Source organism: Trichechus manatus, unplaced genomic scaffold (assembly GCF_000243295.1).
Source record: "Trichechus manatus latirostris isolate Lorelei unplaced genomic scaffold, TriManLat1.0 scaffold00162, whole genome shotgun sequence".
Lineage (NCBI taxonomy): Eukaryota > Metazoa > Chordata > Mammalia > Sirenia > Trichechidae > Trichechus > Trichechus manatus.
The window spans coordinates 2,621,911-2,640,808 of NW_004444098.1; the positions used below are offsets into that span (position 1 = coordinate 2,621,911).

At 43.0% G+C, this 18,898-nt stretch overlaps 1 protein-coding gene across 1 annotated transcript; it reads right to left on the minus strand.

The window, feature by feature from the left end:
- Window positions 1-5,937: 5,937 nt before the first annotated feature.
- Window positions 5,938-16,635, minus strand: TCEANC (transcription elongation factor A N-terminal and central domain containing). Its single transcript, XM_004386344.2, has 2 exons — window positions 16,572-16,635; window positions 5,938-7,123 (listed from the first exon to the last, which is right to left on the minus strand). The coding sequence occupies exon 2, from the start codon at window positions 7,113-7,115 to the stop codon at window positions 6,054-6,056; it is 1,062 nt and encodes a 353-aa protein (XP_004386401.1). The 5' UTR covers window positions 7,116-7,123; window positions 16,572-16,635; the 3' UTR covers window positions 5,938-6,053.
- Window positions 16,636-18,898: the final 2,263 nt, after the last annotated feature.

Consider the following 18,898-nt stretch of genomic DNA (forward strand, 5'->3'; position numbering starts at 1 on the left):
TTAAACAATAATGCAAACGGCATGATACGAAAATGTCATCGGTTCTCCCGTTGCATTGTGGGACTCTTTTGAAATCAAGAAGACACCGTCTATCATCCAGGTACTTATGGTAAGTGCCTCTGAGAGATATAAAGATACCTATTCTAGTGAAATAATTTGCATTTCCCAGGACATTATATATAACAAAGCAACCTGACCCAAAAAAGACCAAGGCCCAGCCCCTGCAAAGGCAGTGGAGCGCGACCAGCTGCAGGCTTCCTGACTGGTATTTAGAGATGGTCATAGGGACTGAAAGGAGCCTTTCATCACAGGAAGTGCTCAGGGAAGAGACAGGGCTGTGATTGTCTCCGACATTTTATCTAAAAAAAGCAACATGGGCAAAAAGAGAGTGATGTGGGAAAACCCATCAAGAGCCCTTCTACCTTCACGCAGAACAACCGATGGTTATGCCCCCTGCAGACTGACTTCTGGTCACTATGGCAACCAGGATCCAGGCTACACTTGGGCTAAATTCTGTGCGGTTTGTTATTCTTTATTATGTGGCATGGGCCAGGAATTTGGGATGGGTGTATTTTAAGGAACATCCATTTGTAAAACCAACAAGCACTTTGTCACCTATATGGATGCAAGGAGACCGGTCTTTGTATACTCTTGTTTGAAGGCTTTTATATGATATTTGGACCATTGCAATGGCCACCTAGCTGGTGTCTGTGCATCCATCTTTGTTTCCTCCCCATCTAACTCAACATAGCAGCCAGCGTGAGCCTTCTTAAATGTCAACCAAATCACTACCCACTCCCTAGCTTCAATGGCTTCCCATCATACTTAGAAAAAAATCTAAAGTCCTTATGATGACCGACAAGGCCTCTTGTGGACCAGACAGCCTCTCTGACTTCCTTCTCCTCCTTCTCCCTCCTGCACACTGTGCCTGAGCTCTGGTGAGCTCTTGCCATACCTCTACTGTATCAGGCACCCTTCTGTCTCAGGGCCTTTGCACTTGCTGTTCCTATAAAAGTGGTTTTAAATTAAATATTTAATGAGTGACTTTTTACCCTACATGTAATTTTTTTTTATTGTGGTAAATATATAGGTAACAAAACATTTGTCATTTCTGTAGTCTTCATATGTACAGTTCAGTGACATTAATTATATTCATCATGTTGTTCAACCATTAACCATTCCTGAATTTTTCCATGACCCTACTCAGTGCCAGTTAGGGATTGTGTCTTTCCTCCTCCCTCGAACTCACCTCTAGTAACCATTAATAAACTTTGATCTCCGTACACTTGCCTATTCTAGATATTTCACATACATGGGATCAATACAATATTTGTCCTGTTGTGACTGACCTGTTTCATTCCACATAATGCTTTCAAGGTTTACCCACCCCATGTGTAATTTTAAAGAAAAACCCTTTCTCTTTAGGGGGTCAAAGATAGGATGTGAAAGAATGGTTATGTGTACTTTAAAAATGTAGTGCTGTCTCATTACTAAAAGAAAAAAACCCAGATTACTATTTTCCTAACTCTAGTTGTAAAATTCACCACCAAAGTTGATGCAAAATGAGGAAGACCACCCAGATTTTTATAATTTGGAGAGAAGAGAAATTTCCATTGCAAGTGTTTTTATTCATCTGCAAATTTAGTTTGCAAAACCCAAGTAAAAATAGAAACTTCTACCAAAAAACAAACAAAACAAATACTGACACGAACTAATTGAATTTGGTTTTCATGTGCTATGTTCTCACATGACCAGTGAAGAGTTTTTAAGATCATTCCAAGTCATACGAAACCACACTTTGTGAAACTTTAGGTTTGTAGATGACTGCAAGTTTCTCAGAACTTCAGGCAGTCCCTGGGTTACTACAAGATATGTTCCCAAATGTGTCTTTAAGAATTTGTACGTAAGTCAGAGCAGGTATATACGGTTCTTATTTAGACTTACTTTAGTGCAAGAAGCCCTGGTGATGCAGTGTTTAAGTGCTTAGCTGCTAACCGAAAGGTTGGTGGTTCAGACTCACCAGTTGCTCCTGGGAAGAAAGATGTGGCAGTCTGCTTCCTTAAAGATTACAGCCTTGGAAATCGTATGGGGCAGTTCTACTCTGTCCTATACGGTCGCTATGAGTCAGAATTGACTTGACTGGTAATGGGTTTGGTTTAGTGCAAGAAAAGGCTCAAAGCCTTTTCAACGATTTAAAAGATACACTTGCAGCAAGTGAAGGTGACTGTGATGAAGAATTTGTTACAAGTAAGGGTTGGTTCAATCCTTTCAAAGTGAGAGCAAATTTACATAACATTAAAGGGCAAGTAGGAGCTGTCCATTAAGTCCAATTTGTAACCTGCAGATTGGCTGTATTTTAAAGGACTAACATGTTGCCTCATAGGCATGGGAAAGCTGGACAATGAAAAAGGAAGACAGAGAAAGGATTAATGCATTTGAATTGTGGTGTTGGCAAAGAATATTGAATACACTGTGGACTGCCAGAACAACAACTAAATCAGCCTATGAAGAAATACAACCAAAATGCTCCTTAGAAGCAAGGATGGCAAGACTTTACCTCGCTTACCTTGGACACATCATCAGGAAAAACCATCGCTAGAAAAGGACATCATGGTTGGTAAAGTACAGGGTCAGCGAAAATGAGGGAAGCCCTCTGCTATGGATTGAATTGTGCCCCCTCAAAATATGTGTCAACTTGGCTAGGCTGTGATTCCCAATATTGTGCAACTGTCCACCATTTTGTCATCTGATGTGATTTTCCTATGTGTTGTAAATCCTACCTCTATGATGTTAATGAAGCAGGATTAGAGGCAGTTATGTTAATGAGGCAGGACTCAATCTACAAGGTTAGGTTGTATCTTGAGTCAATCTTTTTGAGATATTAAAAAAAGAAGAGAGCAGAGAGACAGAAGGACCTCACACCACCAAGAAAGTAGTGCCAGGAACAGAGCATGTCCTTTGGACCCAGGGTCCCTGTGCTGAGAAGTATCTAGACCAGGGGAAGATTGATGACAAGGACCTTCTTCCAGAGCCGACAGAGAGAGAAAACCTTCCCCTGGAGCTGGTGCCCTGAATTTGGACTTCTAGCCTCCTAGACTGTGAGAGAATAAATTTCTGTTTGTTAAAGCCATCCACTTGTGGTATTTCTGTTATAGCAGCACTAGATGACTAAGACACCCTTTATGAGATGGACCGACACAATAGCCATGATAATGGACTCAAACTTACCAGCGATCATGAAGATGACGCAGGACTGGGCAACCAGATATCAACCCAGATAGGGAAGTCACAAGAAAAAAAAAAAGCTAAAACACTGAAAATAGGGAAACAGAGACGTCAATATGTAAAAGATGACAACAATTAAAACAAAAAAGAGGGACTAAAAAATGTAGTCCTAGATCTTTCATATGAAGAGGAAGCCAAGGCGATATTAAAGGCTGCAGTGGTAGGCCTCTGAGAGATGGATACCCATTTTGATGAGCAGAATTTGCACTTCAGACTGAACACACATGCCCTTTAGAACATGAAGAATCCAAACAGAAACCAAGTATCATAGTTAAAGAGTTTATATGCCTTGCACAACATATGCAAAGAAAAAAAAACAAAACAACCAAACAACAACAACAAAAAACCCAACTCAACTCTTTGAACTAAGCAAGAGGACTCGAAACACAATTCTAACTGTGGGATGAGTACTAGAGTGACATTCTCAGTCCTAGACAGACTTGTGAAGTGAGAAAAGAGAAGCAAAAAGAATGACATACTAGTCACCAGATGTTAGAGCCCAAAGGCACTCTTCATTTAGGCCCACAGCTCTCAGAAGTCAATATCGAGGCAATCTTGGACAGCGAATTTAGAGGAAGAAAATATACAGTATGAAAAATACGTAACTTGTATACAAGATTCTGTGTGGGCAGCTTTAAGTTCCTTCAGCTCCTGGTTGGCCATTTCCAGGACGGTCACTGCAGCAAATTCTCTTGGAGACATGGTCCCAGAGAGCAAGTTTTGTTTCAGATGAGAATTTCTGGGGTTCTTCAAATTGCAAACTTTGCTTCTGATACAAGTTTTGTATTTTTTGAGGTTTCTTGAATAAAGGGCAAAAATGCACTCCTCAATTATCTCACAAATTATATGAATAACCTCAAATGTAAGAATCAGCACAGAGCCAATTCCTATGAGGCAGAGGTCGAATATATCCCAGATTTCCACATTCTCCAAGCTGCTGCACCATCCATCTCTGACACTGACCACTCTCCCTCCCCTCAGTACTGCTCCCTCCCTCGTTTGGGTTTGGCAATTTGCTGCAACGTCTCACAGAACTCACAAACTGTACTTACAGTTAAGTGGTTTATTAAGGACAGGGTACAACTTGGGATCAGGATCAACAGGCTATAACTCAGGATCAGGATCAGGAAGCATGTAGGCAGGGCCTCCCTTCTTCAGTGCGGGAAAGCTCTCCCACCTCCTCTAGGCCCTGCCATCTGTCACTGTCAGCTCTGCCACTGGGCCCCTTCTGGGGCCTCTTTCTGTCTTCAGTGTTACAGCACTTGACCAGTGTTACATCTCTTTTAGGAGGTTCCTTGCCTCTTCTCTCTCTCTCTGCTTCCTCTTTCTTCCTTCTGCTTCTCTTCTTGCTTCTTTCTGTCTGCCAAACCTCTGTGGGGTTGGCTGTATATATACACAAACTCTTCATAAATTTCAAGGCATGCCTCTCCCACCAGGGCCACAAACTGACCAATCCCGTCTTGATAGGTCACAGACACTTCATTTGCATAGTAGGCTCAACTCACCTCATTTGCATCATCTATTGACCAATCCCTGCAAGGTGCCTACCAATCATAGGACAGTCTTCAGCCCAGGGCCAGGCAGAAAGTATCAAATCAAGTTGTTTACAACTTACCCAGGAAATGTCAATCAACCTGGACAAAAGTAACAAACCATCTGGGGTAGAAAACTAGGGCAAAGGTAACTCCTCAGGGTTTAGGGGGAGAAATCTCTCAAGCTGTTTTTCCAAAGAACCAAGGCAAAAGGCCACATAAAGCAACTCATTTCACCACATACATTTTTGCCACAAATTGGTTTTTGGCGGATCTGTGGAAGAACTAGTTAAAGCTTCGTAAATAACTTATTTGTAAAGAAGTTCTGGGATTAGTTCCAGGAGGGCTATTTAAGGTCGTGTCACTTGGGCAAGTCACAGCACCTCTGTGGACTTATTTCCTCACCTATAAAGGGTACAGAATGACACTCTTCCCAGAGCTGTAAAAAGCATCAAGTGAGAGCCTATTTATCAGTACTTCTCAACCCTGGCTGCATCTTAAAATAACTTGAGGAATTAAAAAACAAAGTTGATGCCTAGGCCGCATCGGAGAGATTCTACAGTGGGCCCTTGGAATCAGCAGGTTGTTGCTGCTCCCCAGGTGATTCTAATATACAGCCACTGCTGAAAACAACAGGCCTCCTGCTCAAGCAAAGCTTTGTGAACTAGAATGAACAGGGTTGTGTGGGGATCCTGCCAAAATGCAGATTCTGATTCAATAGTGTGAGGACTGCGAATCTGCATTTCCAATAGGCTCCTGTGTTGAGCTGTTGGTCCACCACCACTCTCAATAGCAAGACACTAAATGGCTGCAAATTGGGGGCACTGGTAGTTCAGTGGTAGAATTCTCACGTAGAAACCAGAGAGACCTGGGTTCGATTCGCAGCCAATGCACTTCATGTGCAACCATATAGATGCTACCAATCCAATCCCCAACCTGTCACAGGTTGGGATTTTGTTCCATTGTGCATGGGGTCACCATGAGTTGGGGGCCGGGGCAGCTAACAACAACAAATGGCTGCAAAACACAATGTAAATTATTTAAATTGCCATACACTTCTCCCAGACCATCCACTTTTGGCAATAGTGGTGTGAGCATCAGCAAACTACTTTCTTTCTTTCTTCTTAGGATCGTTTTAAGACTAGTGTATAAGATTTTAAAGATAAGCATAAAAGAGTTATATAAATGAAAGGCATCACTCGGGTTATGTGTTGCTAAGAGAACATTTATTGACAATTATAAGCACACCCACTTGCTGTGGTACCATTGCTCTCCGCATTCATTACAAATGACATAGGTCATCATTTGTTCATCGGGGTTGGAATTCCGCACCCAACTTGGAAGGAAAAGTGTTCCTCGGGCAATTACAGTGACCTTGCAGTTGTATTTCTCACAGCGTCTGCATTTGATTTTATTTGTCGGTGTGCCATCAAGTCCTTCAGGAAGGCGATGTTCCTGTATAGAAGATTCTGTGTAGGCAGCTCTCAGCTCCTTCAGCTCCTGGTTGGCCATTTCCAGGACGGTCATTGCAGCAAATTCTCTTGGAGACATGGTCCCAGAGAGCAAGTTTTGTTGCAAATGGGAATTTCTGGGGTTCTTCAAATTGGAAACTTTGCTTCTGATACAAGTTTTGTATTTTTTGAGGTTTCTTGAATAAAGGGCAAAAATGTGCTCTTCAATTTCTCTCGCAAATTTTTGCCACAAATCAGCTTTTGATGGATCTGTGGAAGAACTAGTTAAAGCTTCGTAAAGGAGTTCTATGCATCTGGTTCTCACGGGCATTGTGGGAGCCACCAGCGACTCACTGGATTCCTTGCCAGTGGGTGTAGGGTCACAACCACTGCAGTGCCCTTCCTTAGGTGCCACGTGAACAGCACTATTTGCTGGCCCAATCATTTCAATGGCTTTCCCAGTGTCTTGAGATGACAGCCAAGAATTAGAACTCGAGATGTCCAGGATCTCATCTTGACTTGGGTCATGAGAAAGTCCTGAGTTCTCTTCCTTATTACCACTCGTGGGGGATAACTGAGGGTTGTTCATTGGTTTGAAGTGAGTCGTCTTATAAAGAGCTTTCCACTTTGACAGCAGACATTTGGCTTTCTTCTTCCAAGCCACCGCGGGGCAGTGTTTGAGGACTCTGTACACAACTCTGACCACATCTGTCTCCTGGAGATGCTCCTTAGTCACATGAATTGTTTCTAGTTCAGTCAGGTGGTTGCCAAGATCCTCAAAATTCCTGTTAGCCATGAGTTGCTCAATAAGTGCAGCTCTGGCAGCTATCTGGTTCTTGGCAGACATCTTTACAACTGCAAAGAAAAGGGAAAAGAGGTTTCAGTTTCCTGAGGCTTGCTTTGGCTAGTCAGCTTCCTGATAACAAAACAGCACTTTCTGCCCGCTACCTCCACAGAATTTTCTGAAAATTGTATAATATAAAAGGTCACAACATGTTAGAAAATGGAATCTGAAATGTGGTCCGCTCTTAAGTTTCAAAAGTTCCATTCGCAGTAGTTAAAAAAGAAAAAAAAAGCAATTACCTAGCCATAAAGAGAAATGAAGTCCTGATACACGCTACAACATGGATCAACCTTGAAAACATTATGCTGAGTGAAAGAAGTCAGACACAAGAGGACAAATACTGTATCATACTACGTACATGAAATATCTAGACTAGGCAAACGCATAGAGACCAAAGTTTATTAGTGGTTCCGGGGGTGGGGGAGGGGAAAAGCTGAGTCACTGCTGATGGGGCACTGAGTTTTTGTTAATGGTACTGGAATAATTTGGAATAGGATAGTAGCAATGGGGGCATAACATGATGAACAGAGTCAATGTCACTGAAGTGTACATGTAAAAATTGTTGAATTGGCAACTTTTTGTTAGATATATTTTTACCACAATAAAAACACAAAAAGCAGCACCACAAAGAGCTTCCGCATTAACACTGGCTTAGAAGAGGCTTGTTGGATGATCGGTTACAAGCTTCTCATCTCCAACGTTACAAATCAGTGATCTTTCTAGATCAAAGTTAGTTAAGGTGATCATGCTGGGGATGCAGTCATGCCAAATCAGCATTAGTGCAGTGACGCTGAGCAATGCTGGGCAGATTTTCCCCATATTCAGCTACTTAACTGAACTACTTGCTGATTTTTATCATCTTTACGTAATATTTTTCTGAATATGAAAGAATGCGCAACAGAGCAAAAAGGAGACACTAAGGTCTCAAGGAGCCTAAAGAAATTGTGAGCTAGCATAGGTTGGGGGGGCAGCTGGTGCCAAGTCTGGAAAGGAATCTGTGGAGCCTGGCATCATGACATTCACAGCGCCGGGCCGCAAAGTCAACAGGCCAGCAGTGTGCTGACACCAGAGTCTTCTGAACCACAGGGTAAAAGGTTATGACTTTGGACTAACTGGTCCCTAGGCCGGAGTTTGGTGTCATTAACTTAAAAAATAATATTTTATTTTTGTTGTTGTTGGTGAGAATATGCACAGCAGAACGTATACCAATTCAACAATTTCTACATGTACAATTCAGTGACATTGATTACAGTCTTCATGTTGTGCAACCATTCTGACTCTCCTTTTCTGAGTTGTTCTTCCCTCATTAGCATAAACTCACTGACCCCTAAGCTTCCTATCTAACCTTTCCAGTTGCTATCATCAATTTGATTCCACATACATAGTTCGTTCTTTAAAAGAGCACAATGCTCAAGGCAGACATTAATTATTAGTTAAGCTAGTGTTTGGTTTTAAGAAGACTTCAGGGGATATTTTTGGTTTAAGGTTTAAAGATTATCTCAGGGCAATAGTTTCAGGGGTTCATCTAGCCTCCATGGCTCCAGAAAGTCTGGATTCCAGGAGAATCTGAAATTTAGTTCTGCATTTTCCCCATTTGATCAGGACTTTTCTATTCTATAGAATCATTGATCAAAATGTTCCATAGTGGTAGCCAGGCACCATCCAGGGTGTCATTAACTTTTAAGTATCAAAAGTTGCTCGATGGCTATGTCTGTGTGAATCTTCTCCTGGCAGGCAAATGTTTACTAACCAGTCTATTTTTCCCTCCAAATCCATCGAGGGAAAATCCTTGTGCCTGTTCCACCATTGTATTTTGGAAGCAGATAACCTGTATTCCAGATTTTAAAGGTTCACAGATGAAGAGGAATTTTGCCCCAGGATGGAATTTGGAGTTGGAGTTGATCGCTATGAGTCAGAATCGACTCGATGGCAATGGGTTTGGTTTTTGGTTTGGGGATGATGTGATGGAGTAAATGTGTAATTTTGGCAAGGATATGAATTTGGCGGGGGGGAGGGCAAAGGGTGGAATGTTACGGATTGAATTGTGTCCCCTCAAAATATGTGTTGTAAATCCTAACCTCTATGCCTATGGCTACAATCCCACTTGGGAATGGGTTGCTTCGTTACATTAATGAGGCAGTATCAGTGTAGGGTTTGTCTTAAGTCAGTCTATTTTGAGATATAAGAGATTACACAAGCAAGTGAAAGCAGCAGAGATGGGGGAAGAGAGATGCCAAGTCACATGAAGATCTCCCAGGAGCAAAAGCTCCTTTCTCCTGAGATGACAGAGAGAGAAAGCCTTCCCCTAGAGCCAGAACCCTGAATTCAGACTTCTAGTCTCCTAAACTGTGAGAAAATAAATTTTTGTTTGTTAAAGCTACCCACTTGTGTTATTTCTGTTGTAGCAGTACTAGACAACTAAGACAGAAATCTGACGTCTATAAATTTACTTTAAAGAAATTAGAGATGTAGAAGCTGTATATGTAAGAATTTTCTTTAAACTTAGAAACAGTGGAAAGGTTCCCAAACACGAGAATGGTTAAAAAATTCTGGCATACTCCTAGGATGGTATAATAATACAACCATTTCAAATCATGCTTTTGGAGAATAGTTAATGACACGGAAAAATAGTCAGAACATAATGTTAAGTGAAAAGCAGCAGGATGGAAAACAATATAGACAAAAGGTTAAACATAGAGATGCCATATGACCCAGCAATTCTACTCCTGAGTATACACCCAGAAGAACTGAAAACACAAGTCCACACAAAAACTTGTACACGGATGTTCATAGCAGCATTATTCATAATAGCCAAAAAGTGGAACACCGAAATGTCCATCAACAGATGAATGGGTAAACAAAATGTGGTCTATTCATGCAATGTAATATTATTTACCCATAAAAAGAAACGAAGTGCTGATATATGTTACAACATAGGTGAACCCTGAAAACACTATGCTAGGTGAAAAAAGCCAGTCACACAAGAACACATATTGCATGATTCCATTTTGCAGTGCGATGGATCGTTTTTCTGTAGCCCTTCTAGCCATGGCTGTGTAACTCCCACAAAAATGATTGGGTGGGATTATGCAAATAAGATGCTTGTGGCCCACCAAGGGGATCAGACCGTTTTTGCTAATGCAAATAAGGTACATGGAACCTTTGCAAGGGTGGGACTAGGTAAATAAGGTACACGGAACCCTTGTAGGGGATTGGTTAGTTTGTGGTCTTGCTGGGGGGGGGGGGACACGCCTTGAAATTGGTAAGGAGCTTGCTATATAACCAGCTTCCCAGAGGTTTGACGGACATGAAGAGAGAGAGAAGGGACTATAACATTGAAGACCAGGAGAGATGGCGTGACGAGAATGGCAGTGGCAGGACTGGCGAGGACCGCGGCCCGGTGGCAGCAGGCCAAGTTGATCCTGATCCTGAATTGTAACCTGTTACTTCCCTAATAAACTCTATAATCCTAAATACGGTTTGTGAGTTCTGTGAGACGTTGCAGCGAATTACGGAACCCAAAGAAGAGAGGGAGAGTACTGAGGGGAGGGGGAGTAGTTGGTGTTAGAGGTGATGGAGCGGGACAGCAGTTTGAAGAAGTCGGACATTTGGGACATCTTTAACCTCTGCCTCATGGGAACCAGCTTTGTGCTGATCCTTATCAAAGAAATTATTCATTTACAATTATGTAAAATATCCAGAATTGGCACATCAATAGAGACAGAAAGTAGATTGGTGACGCTGGGATGGGGGCAGTGAAGCAGGAGAAAAAGGTAATGGCTGCTAATGTGTACAGGGTTTTTTGGGGGGAGGTTGGTAAAAACCTGAAAAACCATTGAATTGTATACATTAAATAGATGAATTGTATCGTATGTGAATTATATCTCAATAAAGCTGTTATTTAAAAGAAAACCATATAGAGTCTGATTCAGATTTTATTTAAAAATTACATGTGAAGAGATAAGGCTGAAGAGACACACAAAAATTTTATAAACTGGCATTTTCTGAATGGTAAAATGTTAGGTGATTTTTATTTGCTCTTTTATTCTTTTCTGTATTTTCTACAATGGGATGTATTGTTTTCAGAACCAGAAGTTATCAGTCTAATACAATTTCATGACAAACAAGATACATCTGAAATATTTGCCTACTGAAAAATGGTATGGGAAATGGATCAATCAACTTCTATATTCCGTCTGGAATCAGCAGATTGTCTCTTAAAGGTGCTACATCACCTGTGGCTTTGCATTCAGATTAGCATTCACATTTTTCTCAAAAACCTATAGCTGAATCTAAAACCGTGGAATCTCCCCTCAAATCCTACCCCAAGATACATGGAGTTCAGGAGCCTTGAACACAACTATGCGGTACAGACTGGCATTTCCCTGCTCAAACACGAGGACGTGCCTCCTCCATTCCGAGTCTGGCACTTTTGACCACCAGGGGGAGCTGGAATGCAGAAAACCTGGGCAGTCGGGTTTTTTAAGTCAGTTCAACAATCACTCAGTGGGCCCATCAATTCCAGGATCTTAAGTGGCTATTTTTCTAATTATCCAGAATCAGTACTTAAAGGTGATTCGTTTCCCCTTTTTAAAGATCCACCTTTAAAGGTGAAAACAGCAAAAGAGGTCTTCCTAAGAATCAAAGGCTCAGTAAACAAAGAACAGGCAAGATAGCACAGAAATAAATAAATAAATAATAAACAGTAGTAAACAGGCCCCCCCAATTGCTCAACCTTGACCTCAGAACTGTCAGCTTGCGATCTGTAGGAAGGCAAGCCGTTGTGTCACAATAATAACGTTTCAAGTTGCTCAATACCCTTGAGCTCGCCCTCAGGAATATATACCCATTCTGTCTGCGTTTTATATCCATTCTACATGCATTCCTATCAGGATTGCGATTTCTGGATGTTAGAGAGGTGGTTAATAAAAGACAGGTGTAGCGTGCCCCCTAGGAGGTTAAGCAATATTTAACTCTGGTCAGAATTTCTTAACCCAGCCCAGAATTTCAAGGGGATTTTGAAGGGGAACAGTTAACTGTAGCTTCAGGGCTTCAAGGCAGTGAAAGCAAGCAGCTTGTCTCACCAGCCAACCTTTTTCTTTACTCATGTAAATCTACAGAAGTTAATGTATTCATGTGGGAGAAACCAAAAGGCACTGTGCTCTTCCTATGTCCTTTTATTTCTCTTGCCTCCGAATTTTTAACAGCATTTAAATCTGTCAAACGTTCTATTCCCCCTGGAGGATTATGGTGTGGATATAAAGCTTTTTATAGCCCTACAAGGGTATACTGTAGAACCGACTGGGATGCACAATTTTGAGGAAGACCATAAAAAGACAAAGCAAGCTGTGTGTACAGTTTAGAGTTCTATGGAGTCCATTCAACAAATATTTATTACGTATCTAGTATGTGCTGGACGCCACCCACCCGTCTGCCAGTGTGTCACACTGTGGTGGCTTCCATGTTGTTATGATGCTGGAAGCTATGCCACTGGTATTTCAGAGACCAGCAGGGTCACTCACGGTGGACAGGTTTCAGGGGAGCTTCCAGACTAAGACTAGAAAGCTTGGCAATCTACTTCCAAAAATCAGCCAGTGAAAACCCTGTGGATCACAACACAACATTGTCTGATATAGTGCCGGAAGATGGAGCCCCCTAGGTTGGAAGGTAGGAAAAATACACAGTGGCCACAACAATGGACTTGAGCATCCCAACGAGCATGAAGATGATGCAGGGCCGGGCAACGTTTCAATCTTTTGTACACGGGGTCGCCATGAGTTGGAGCCAACTCGACGGCAATGAACAGTAACAACATGTGCTACAGGCTGAGCACAGAGACAGATGGTCTCTACCTTCAAGGAGCTAACAGCCTAGTGGAAGGAATCTTGACAAGCAAATGGCCAATGACAACACAGGTGGTGTTCCCACAAGGATAACCACTGGTTGCTAGGGGAAACACACAGGCCATAGAACCGCAAATCGCGGCTATCATCTGGCCAGCTGCCTTTACTCCGATTCATGACACTTGGTTACGGGAGTTCACACTCTAGTACAGATCTCAGCAAGATACTCCCTCATTTCTCTCCTGAAAGCCCTTGGGAGGTTCCCCTCGTTCTCAGGTTAAAGAGTGTAAGCTCCTTGGCTGGTGATGGAAGGCCTCCCCCGACACCCCAAGCCCGATGGCCACCACCCATTTCACAGCGGTGCCTCTGTTCCAGTAGCTCCCCGAGCCTGGCCTATCTCTCGCCATCAGCGGTTCTCAACCCTGGCTGCATATTAGAATCATTTGAGGGAAATTAAACAACAAAAATCTCAAACCAAAAAACCAAGCCAGGGCCTCACCCCAAATCAAAGGAATTAGAATCTCTGAGGGTAGTGCTCAAGCTCTCCAGGTGATTCTAATTTCAACCAGAGACGACGATGATGACGACGACGACACACACACACACACACCTCCCACAGCAAACCCTTCCCAACGAGGCCACCATCAGTCCCAAAGACAGTTCCATTCCTGCTCCTGGACTGAACCCAGAACCTCTCTGATTTCAGAAAATATGAACAGCACCCACTGTGCACAACTCACCTCAGAACCGTTTCTACAAATTACAACAGGTGATTGTAATTGAAGTATAATGTTACTCCCGATTCCCACCCAATAGTCGTTTCTTGAGGAAATTTACCTCTTAACAGTAGCACAGTGGTTAAGTGCTCAGCTGCTAACCAAAAGGCTGCTGGAACTCACCAGCTGCTCTGCAGGAGCCTGCTCCTATAAAGATTACAGCCTCGGAAACCCTATGGAGCAGTTCTACTCTGTCCTATAGGGTCGCGGTGAGTTGAAATCGACTCGATGGCAATGGGTTTGGTTTTTGGTAACAGCAGAAGGCAATGCACATTTCTTGAGCAACTCTGTGTGCCACACACACTCATATAACATCATCTCAATCCTGATAATAACTCTCCGAGATAGATATACTGTTTCAGTTAATGCACTTGGCTGCTAACCGAAAGGTTGGAGGCGCCTCAGAAGAATGGCCTGGTGATCTACTTCTGAAAAATCAGCCATTGAAAAGCCTATGGAACACAGTTCTACTCTGACACACATGGAGTTGCCATGAGTCGGAGTCGACTCAACAGCCACTTTTTTTTTTTTAATCGTGTTTAATTATTTATTGTCTGTACTCCCCACAAGGCTGGAATCATAAGAGAAAAATCACCTGTGTTTTAATCACCAATATACACCTGGCAAATAGCAGGCCAGTGCTTCTTATTCCTCAACAAATATTTTTTGTTAAACAAGTGAAAAGCATCCAGATGTTCTCCTCTCTGCTTGCCAGCTTCATTCCCTTTCACTACAGACCGGCTTGCTTGTTCTCATTGTACCTGAGCTCCATACCCGTTTCTTTCATGGGAGACCAACTCCATCTCAATTCTACTTCAGAAAATCATGGAGTCATGCAGCCTACTGTGGGCTGACCAAGTGGGCCCTCAGAACAGTCAAGCCCTTTGGGGATAAAGATGGTCAGGAAGGTACAGTTCCCAGAAGTGAGGCGTGCTGAGCAGCCCCACTTCTTGGGCAGGTTTCTTGACCATTCTGTACTTCAACTTCCTCATTTACAAAACAGGGAAAAATCCAATGTCCTAGGACAAATATGAGAATTAAAAATCCTTATAAAATGTTTAGAACTATGCCTGTCACACAGTAAGCCTGACTGACAAGTACAACATTAGAAACCTACATAACCTGTTGCCATCGAGTCCATTCCAACTCACAGCGACCCTATAGGACAGAGCAGAACTGCCCCATAGGGTTTCCAAGGCTGTAATCTTTACAGGAGCAGACTGCCACATCTTTCTCCCTCGGAGCGGCTGGTGGGTTCGAACTGCCAATCTTCGAAGCGGCAGGTGAACGCTTAACCACTGTGCTACCAGGGCTCCTTCTGACAGGTACACTGGTCTACAATTATAAAGCTGAAAAATATCTACCGAACCAGGCATTGTTCTAGAGCAGGGGATCAGCAAACTTTTTTGTATAAGGCCAGCTGGTAAATAATTTTAGACTTTGCAGACCGCACAGTCTCTGTACAGACTACTCAACCCTGCTTTTCTTGTAGCAGGAACAGCAGCCACAGACAACACTTAAATGAATGGGTGTGGCTGTGTTCCAGTAAAACTTCCCTTATAAAAACAGGCAGGCTGGAATTAGGCCCACAGGTCATAGTCTGCTGACTCCTTTCCAGAGCAGTGCTGCCCAAACAATATAATGTAAGCCACATATGTAGTTTAAAACTTATAGTAGCCACATTTAAAAAAAAAGCAAACAGATGAAATCAATTCATTTTACTTAACAGTGTACCAAAATATTGTCGTTTCAACATGCAATCAATAGAAACAAATTACTGAGACATTTTACATTCTTTTTTACTTACTAATTCTCTAAAATTCCCTGCTTTACACTTACAGCACATCTCAATTCGGACTAGCCACAGGTCAAGTGCTCAATATGGTAGTTAGCGGCTACCTTTTTGGACAGCACAGTTCTAGAGCACATACTAATATAGATGATTAGACACACAACTACACTCTTAGCTTCTGTGTATCAAAAAGTTTATATAGTGCCAGTAAAAGCAGGCCCTTGTTGAATGAATGCATATAAAAGTTTGTGAATTTCAACTAACATGATTAATATGGGCGAGGTGCCGAAACCCTGAGAAGGGGAACGAGCAAACTGAAAGCCATTTCCAGAAGCTGGTAACTGATCAGCAGTAACCTAATACGAGATCTGAAGAGAACTGTAAGTTTCTCGCCCTATCCCACACACCTCTTCAGGTTGGGGTGGGGGTGGGGGTGGAGGAAGCCCCCTCCTCTTAGGAGAAAAATGATGCCAACTGTTGGTAGGAGAGGAAACCCTGGTGGCGCAGTGGTTAAGAGCCTGGCTGCGAACCAAAAGGTCGGCAGTTCATAGTCCACTAGCCGCTCCTTGGAAACCCTACGGGGCAGTTCTACTCTGTCCTGTAGGGTCGCTATGAGTCGGAACCGACTCGAAGACAACGGGTTTTGTTTTTTTTTTAGTTGGTACGGGCGTCGCACTTTCTGAATAGCCGCTGAACACCGCACTGGGGCCCTTTCACGTTATGCTGATCCTTAGGCGCAACAAGGGAAACTGGCCAGCTCAAGAGCCTGGTCAAGCCCAGGTCTGGGTTCTGGTCGGTGGCGTTCAAGCAACAGCGGCCCGAAGAGAACAACGCCCGCAGCAAGCCACCGCAGGGGTGACAGCCCGGCACACAAGCAACAGCGGCCCTGACGGTTCAGCCGACTTCGGCGACTACCGCTGGAGGAGAGAGGACGAGGGAGGGAGCGCCTTCGGGCCTACCTGGCCCAGGGCGCCCCGAAAAGCCGTCCCGAACGGGAAGGCACGGGATGGGCTTCCAGAGCCCCCACGGAGCCTGAGGCGCAGCTCACCGAGAAGCGCTGCCGAAGCCCGGGGGCAGTGAGATGGCCTGACGTCCAGAGATAATTTCCGGTCCCCAGTACGAGCGGGGCGGGACAACAAAGGGTCAACCAATCCAAGTCCGCGGAGCAGAGGACACGCCCATGCGTGCTAGGAAATGGTGCCTGCGCAGAGCGCTGGGCGGGAGACGGGTCGCCTCTCGGCAGCTAGGTGGAGTTCCATCTCACAGCGAATTCCAAGAGAGTAGCCAGACTAATTTTATTTATTTTTTAGCAGCAAATGTGTTGATCTAGTCTAAAACTTACCCTTTCTCCTTCCAGTCAAGACAGTATTCAGCTGTTGGTATAACTTTGGACATAATTGTGAATTTTTATTTAACTAGATGGTTAATTCAACTAGAATTTATTGCACCCCTAGCATGAATCCTACCACCCGTCTGTGAGTTTGTTGTACTGTGGTGGCTTGCATGTTGCTGTGATGTCGGAAGCTATGCCACTGGTATTCCAAATACCAGCAGGGTCACCCATGGTGGACAGGTTTCAGCGGAGCTTCCAGACTAAGATAGACTAGGAAGAAAGGCCCGGCGATCGACTTTTGAAAATTAGCCAAAGAAAACCTTACGGCTAGCAAAACCAATGATCATGAGGATGGCACAGGACTGGGCAACTTTTTCATTCTGTTGAACATAAGGTCGCTGTGCGTCGAGCGGACTTGATGGCAACTAACAAGAACAGCAGCATGAACAGTCAATGTGAAAATAGTAGACATTTGTTAAGTAGCCATGTGCATCCTGGACTCCTCACCTGTGCACATTCTTTGCCCTGCAAGGGCCCAGTAAAACCAAAGCGATGGTTGAAATAGAGAATGTGGCAGCCTCCTCTGCTGATCCCCTCCTGTAAGGTAATTTGGGGAAAGGTTCCAGGAAGAAGGGCTTTTTTTCTGAATTGATGCTGTCAGGAAGCAGGGTGAGTCTATGAGTAACAATATATATTTGGTAAAAATATTATTTTTGGTGGCAATATACACGTGTTCATTCACAATTTCTACACGAACAGTTCATTAATGGTTACAGACTTTACATTGTGTTAACATTCTCACTATCTCTACTCATATTGTTTTCATCACCGCTAATTTAGACTCTGCCCCTTAAAGTTCTCGTCTGTGCTTTAGATTAACTGTTGTCAGTTTATACTCATATAGATAATTCTTTATAAGAGTGCTATGCTCGAGGCAAAAATTCTTTACTAATTGGGCTAAACTGTTTAGTTTAACGATGGCTTCATGGGATAGTTTCAGATCAAGGTTGAAAGATTATTTCCAGGCAGATTTGGGGGATCCCCCAGTCTCAATGGATCCAGTAAGTCTGGTTTCCGTATGAGTTTGAAGTTCTGTGCTTTTCCTCCTTTTGATCAGGATCCATCTATTGAGTCCTAGATCAAAAAGAGTGATATAATCTTAACTAGAAGCAGGGAAGAGTAGACCAAGGTGAAAACCATAACTAGTAAAAGCAGCAGCAGTGGTCATATTGGCCAGGATAGGAGGTTGCTTGGTGGTTTTTGTGGTTTGAACAATGTTTGTGCTGCAGAAGAGTCTTGTTTTTGTCTTGATCCATCACAGTCAGAGTGCCTTTGTCTGATGTTTGTGTTCTGTGAAATCATTTCTGTTCAACAGGAGAACACCAAGGCCTGACTGTGAGCACCCAGCCAGTTCGTAGCAATGCCAAGGTCCTGTGAGTACCCAGCCAGCTCATAGCTGTTTTTCTCTTTCTCCCCATCTTTGAAAATATTGCAGGGTTAAAATGTTTGCTACTGTAAACGTCAATGCAATTTTCACTTACTAGTATTGCTCTTCTTTTCGCGTTGTTACTTTTCTGGTTCCTTCTCTGAGTACTCTTGCCCCCTCTTGGAAGCACCCACTTAAAAATATGAAGCACTACAGGTGTCCATAGCAACAATCTCTAGTTTTAAACAGTGGCCCAGGAGGAATACTTGCTTGGTTATAAGATTTACAACATTTAATTCTTAAAATAACTAAGATTTATAAAACAATTGTGCCCAAAGTATGATGTCCAATTTCCCTACTTTGTCTTTTGCTTCTCACGCTTTTGGTGTCATATAAGAATCCACTGTTAATTACACCTACTCCATCTTGAGTTAATTTTTGTGTATATGAGTCCAGCTTCATTCTTTTGCATGTAGAAATCCAGTTGTCCCAGCACCACTTATTAAAGACTTGGGAGGGAGGTGTTTTAACCTATTTTTCATAGACTGTGTACTGGTTGAAAAAACTAGAAATTAGTCAAAAGTGTAAAAAATAAAATAAGACTTTCCTCCGGTGA

What these genes read in the sequence shown, in the direction of transcription:
- TCEANC (XM_004386344.2), bottom strand. Translation starts at nt 7,115, where the DNA reads ATGTCTGCCAAGAACCAGATAGCTGCCAGAGCTGCACTTATTGAGCAA.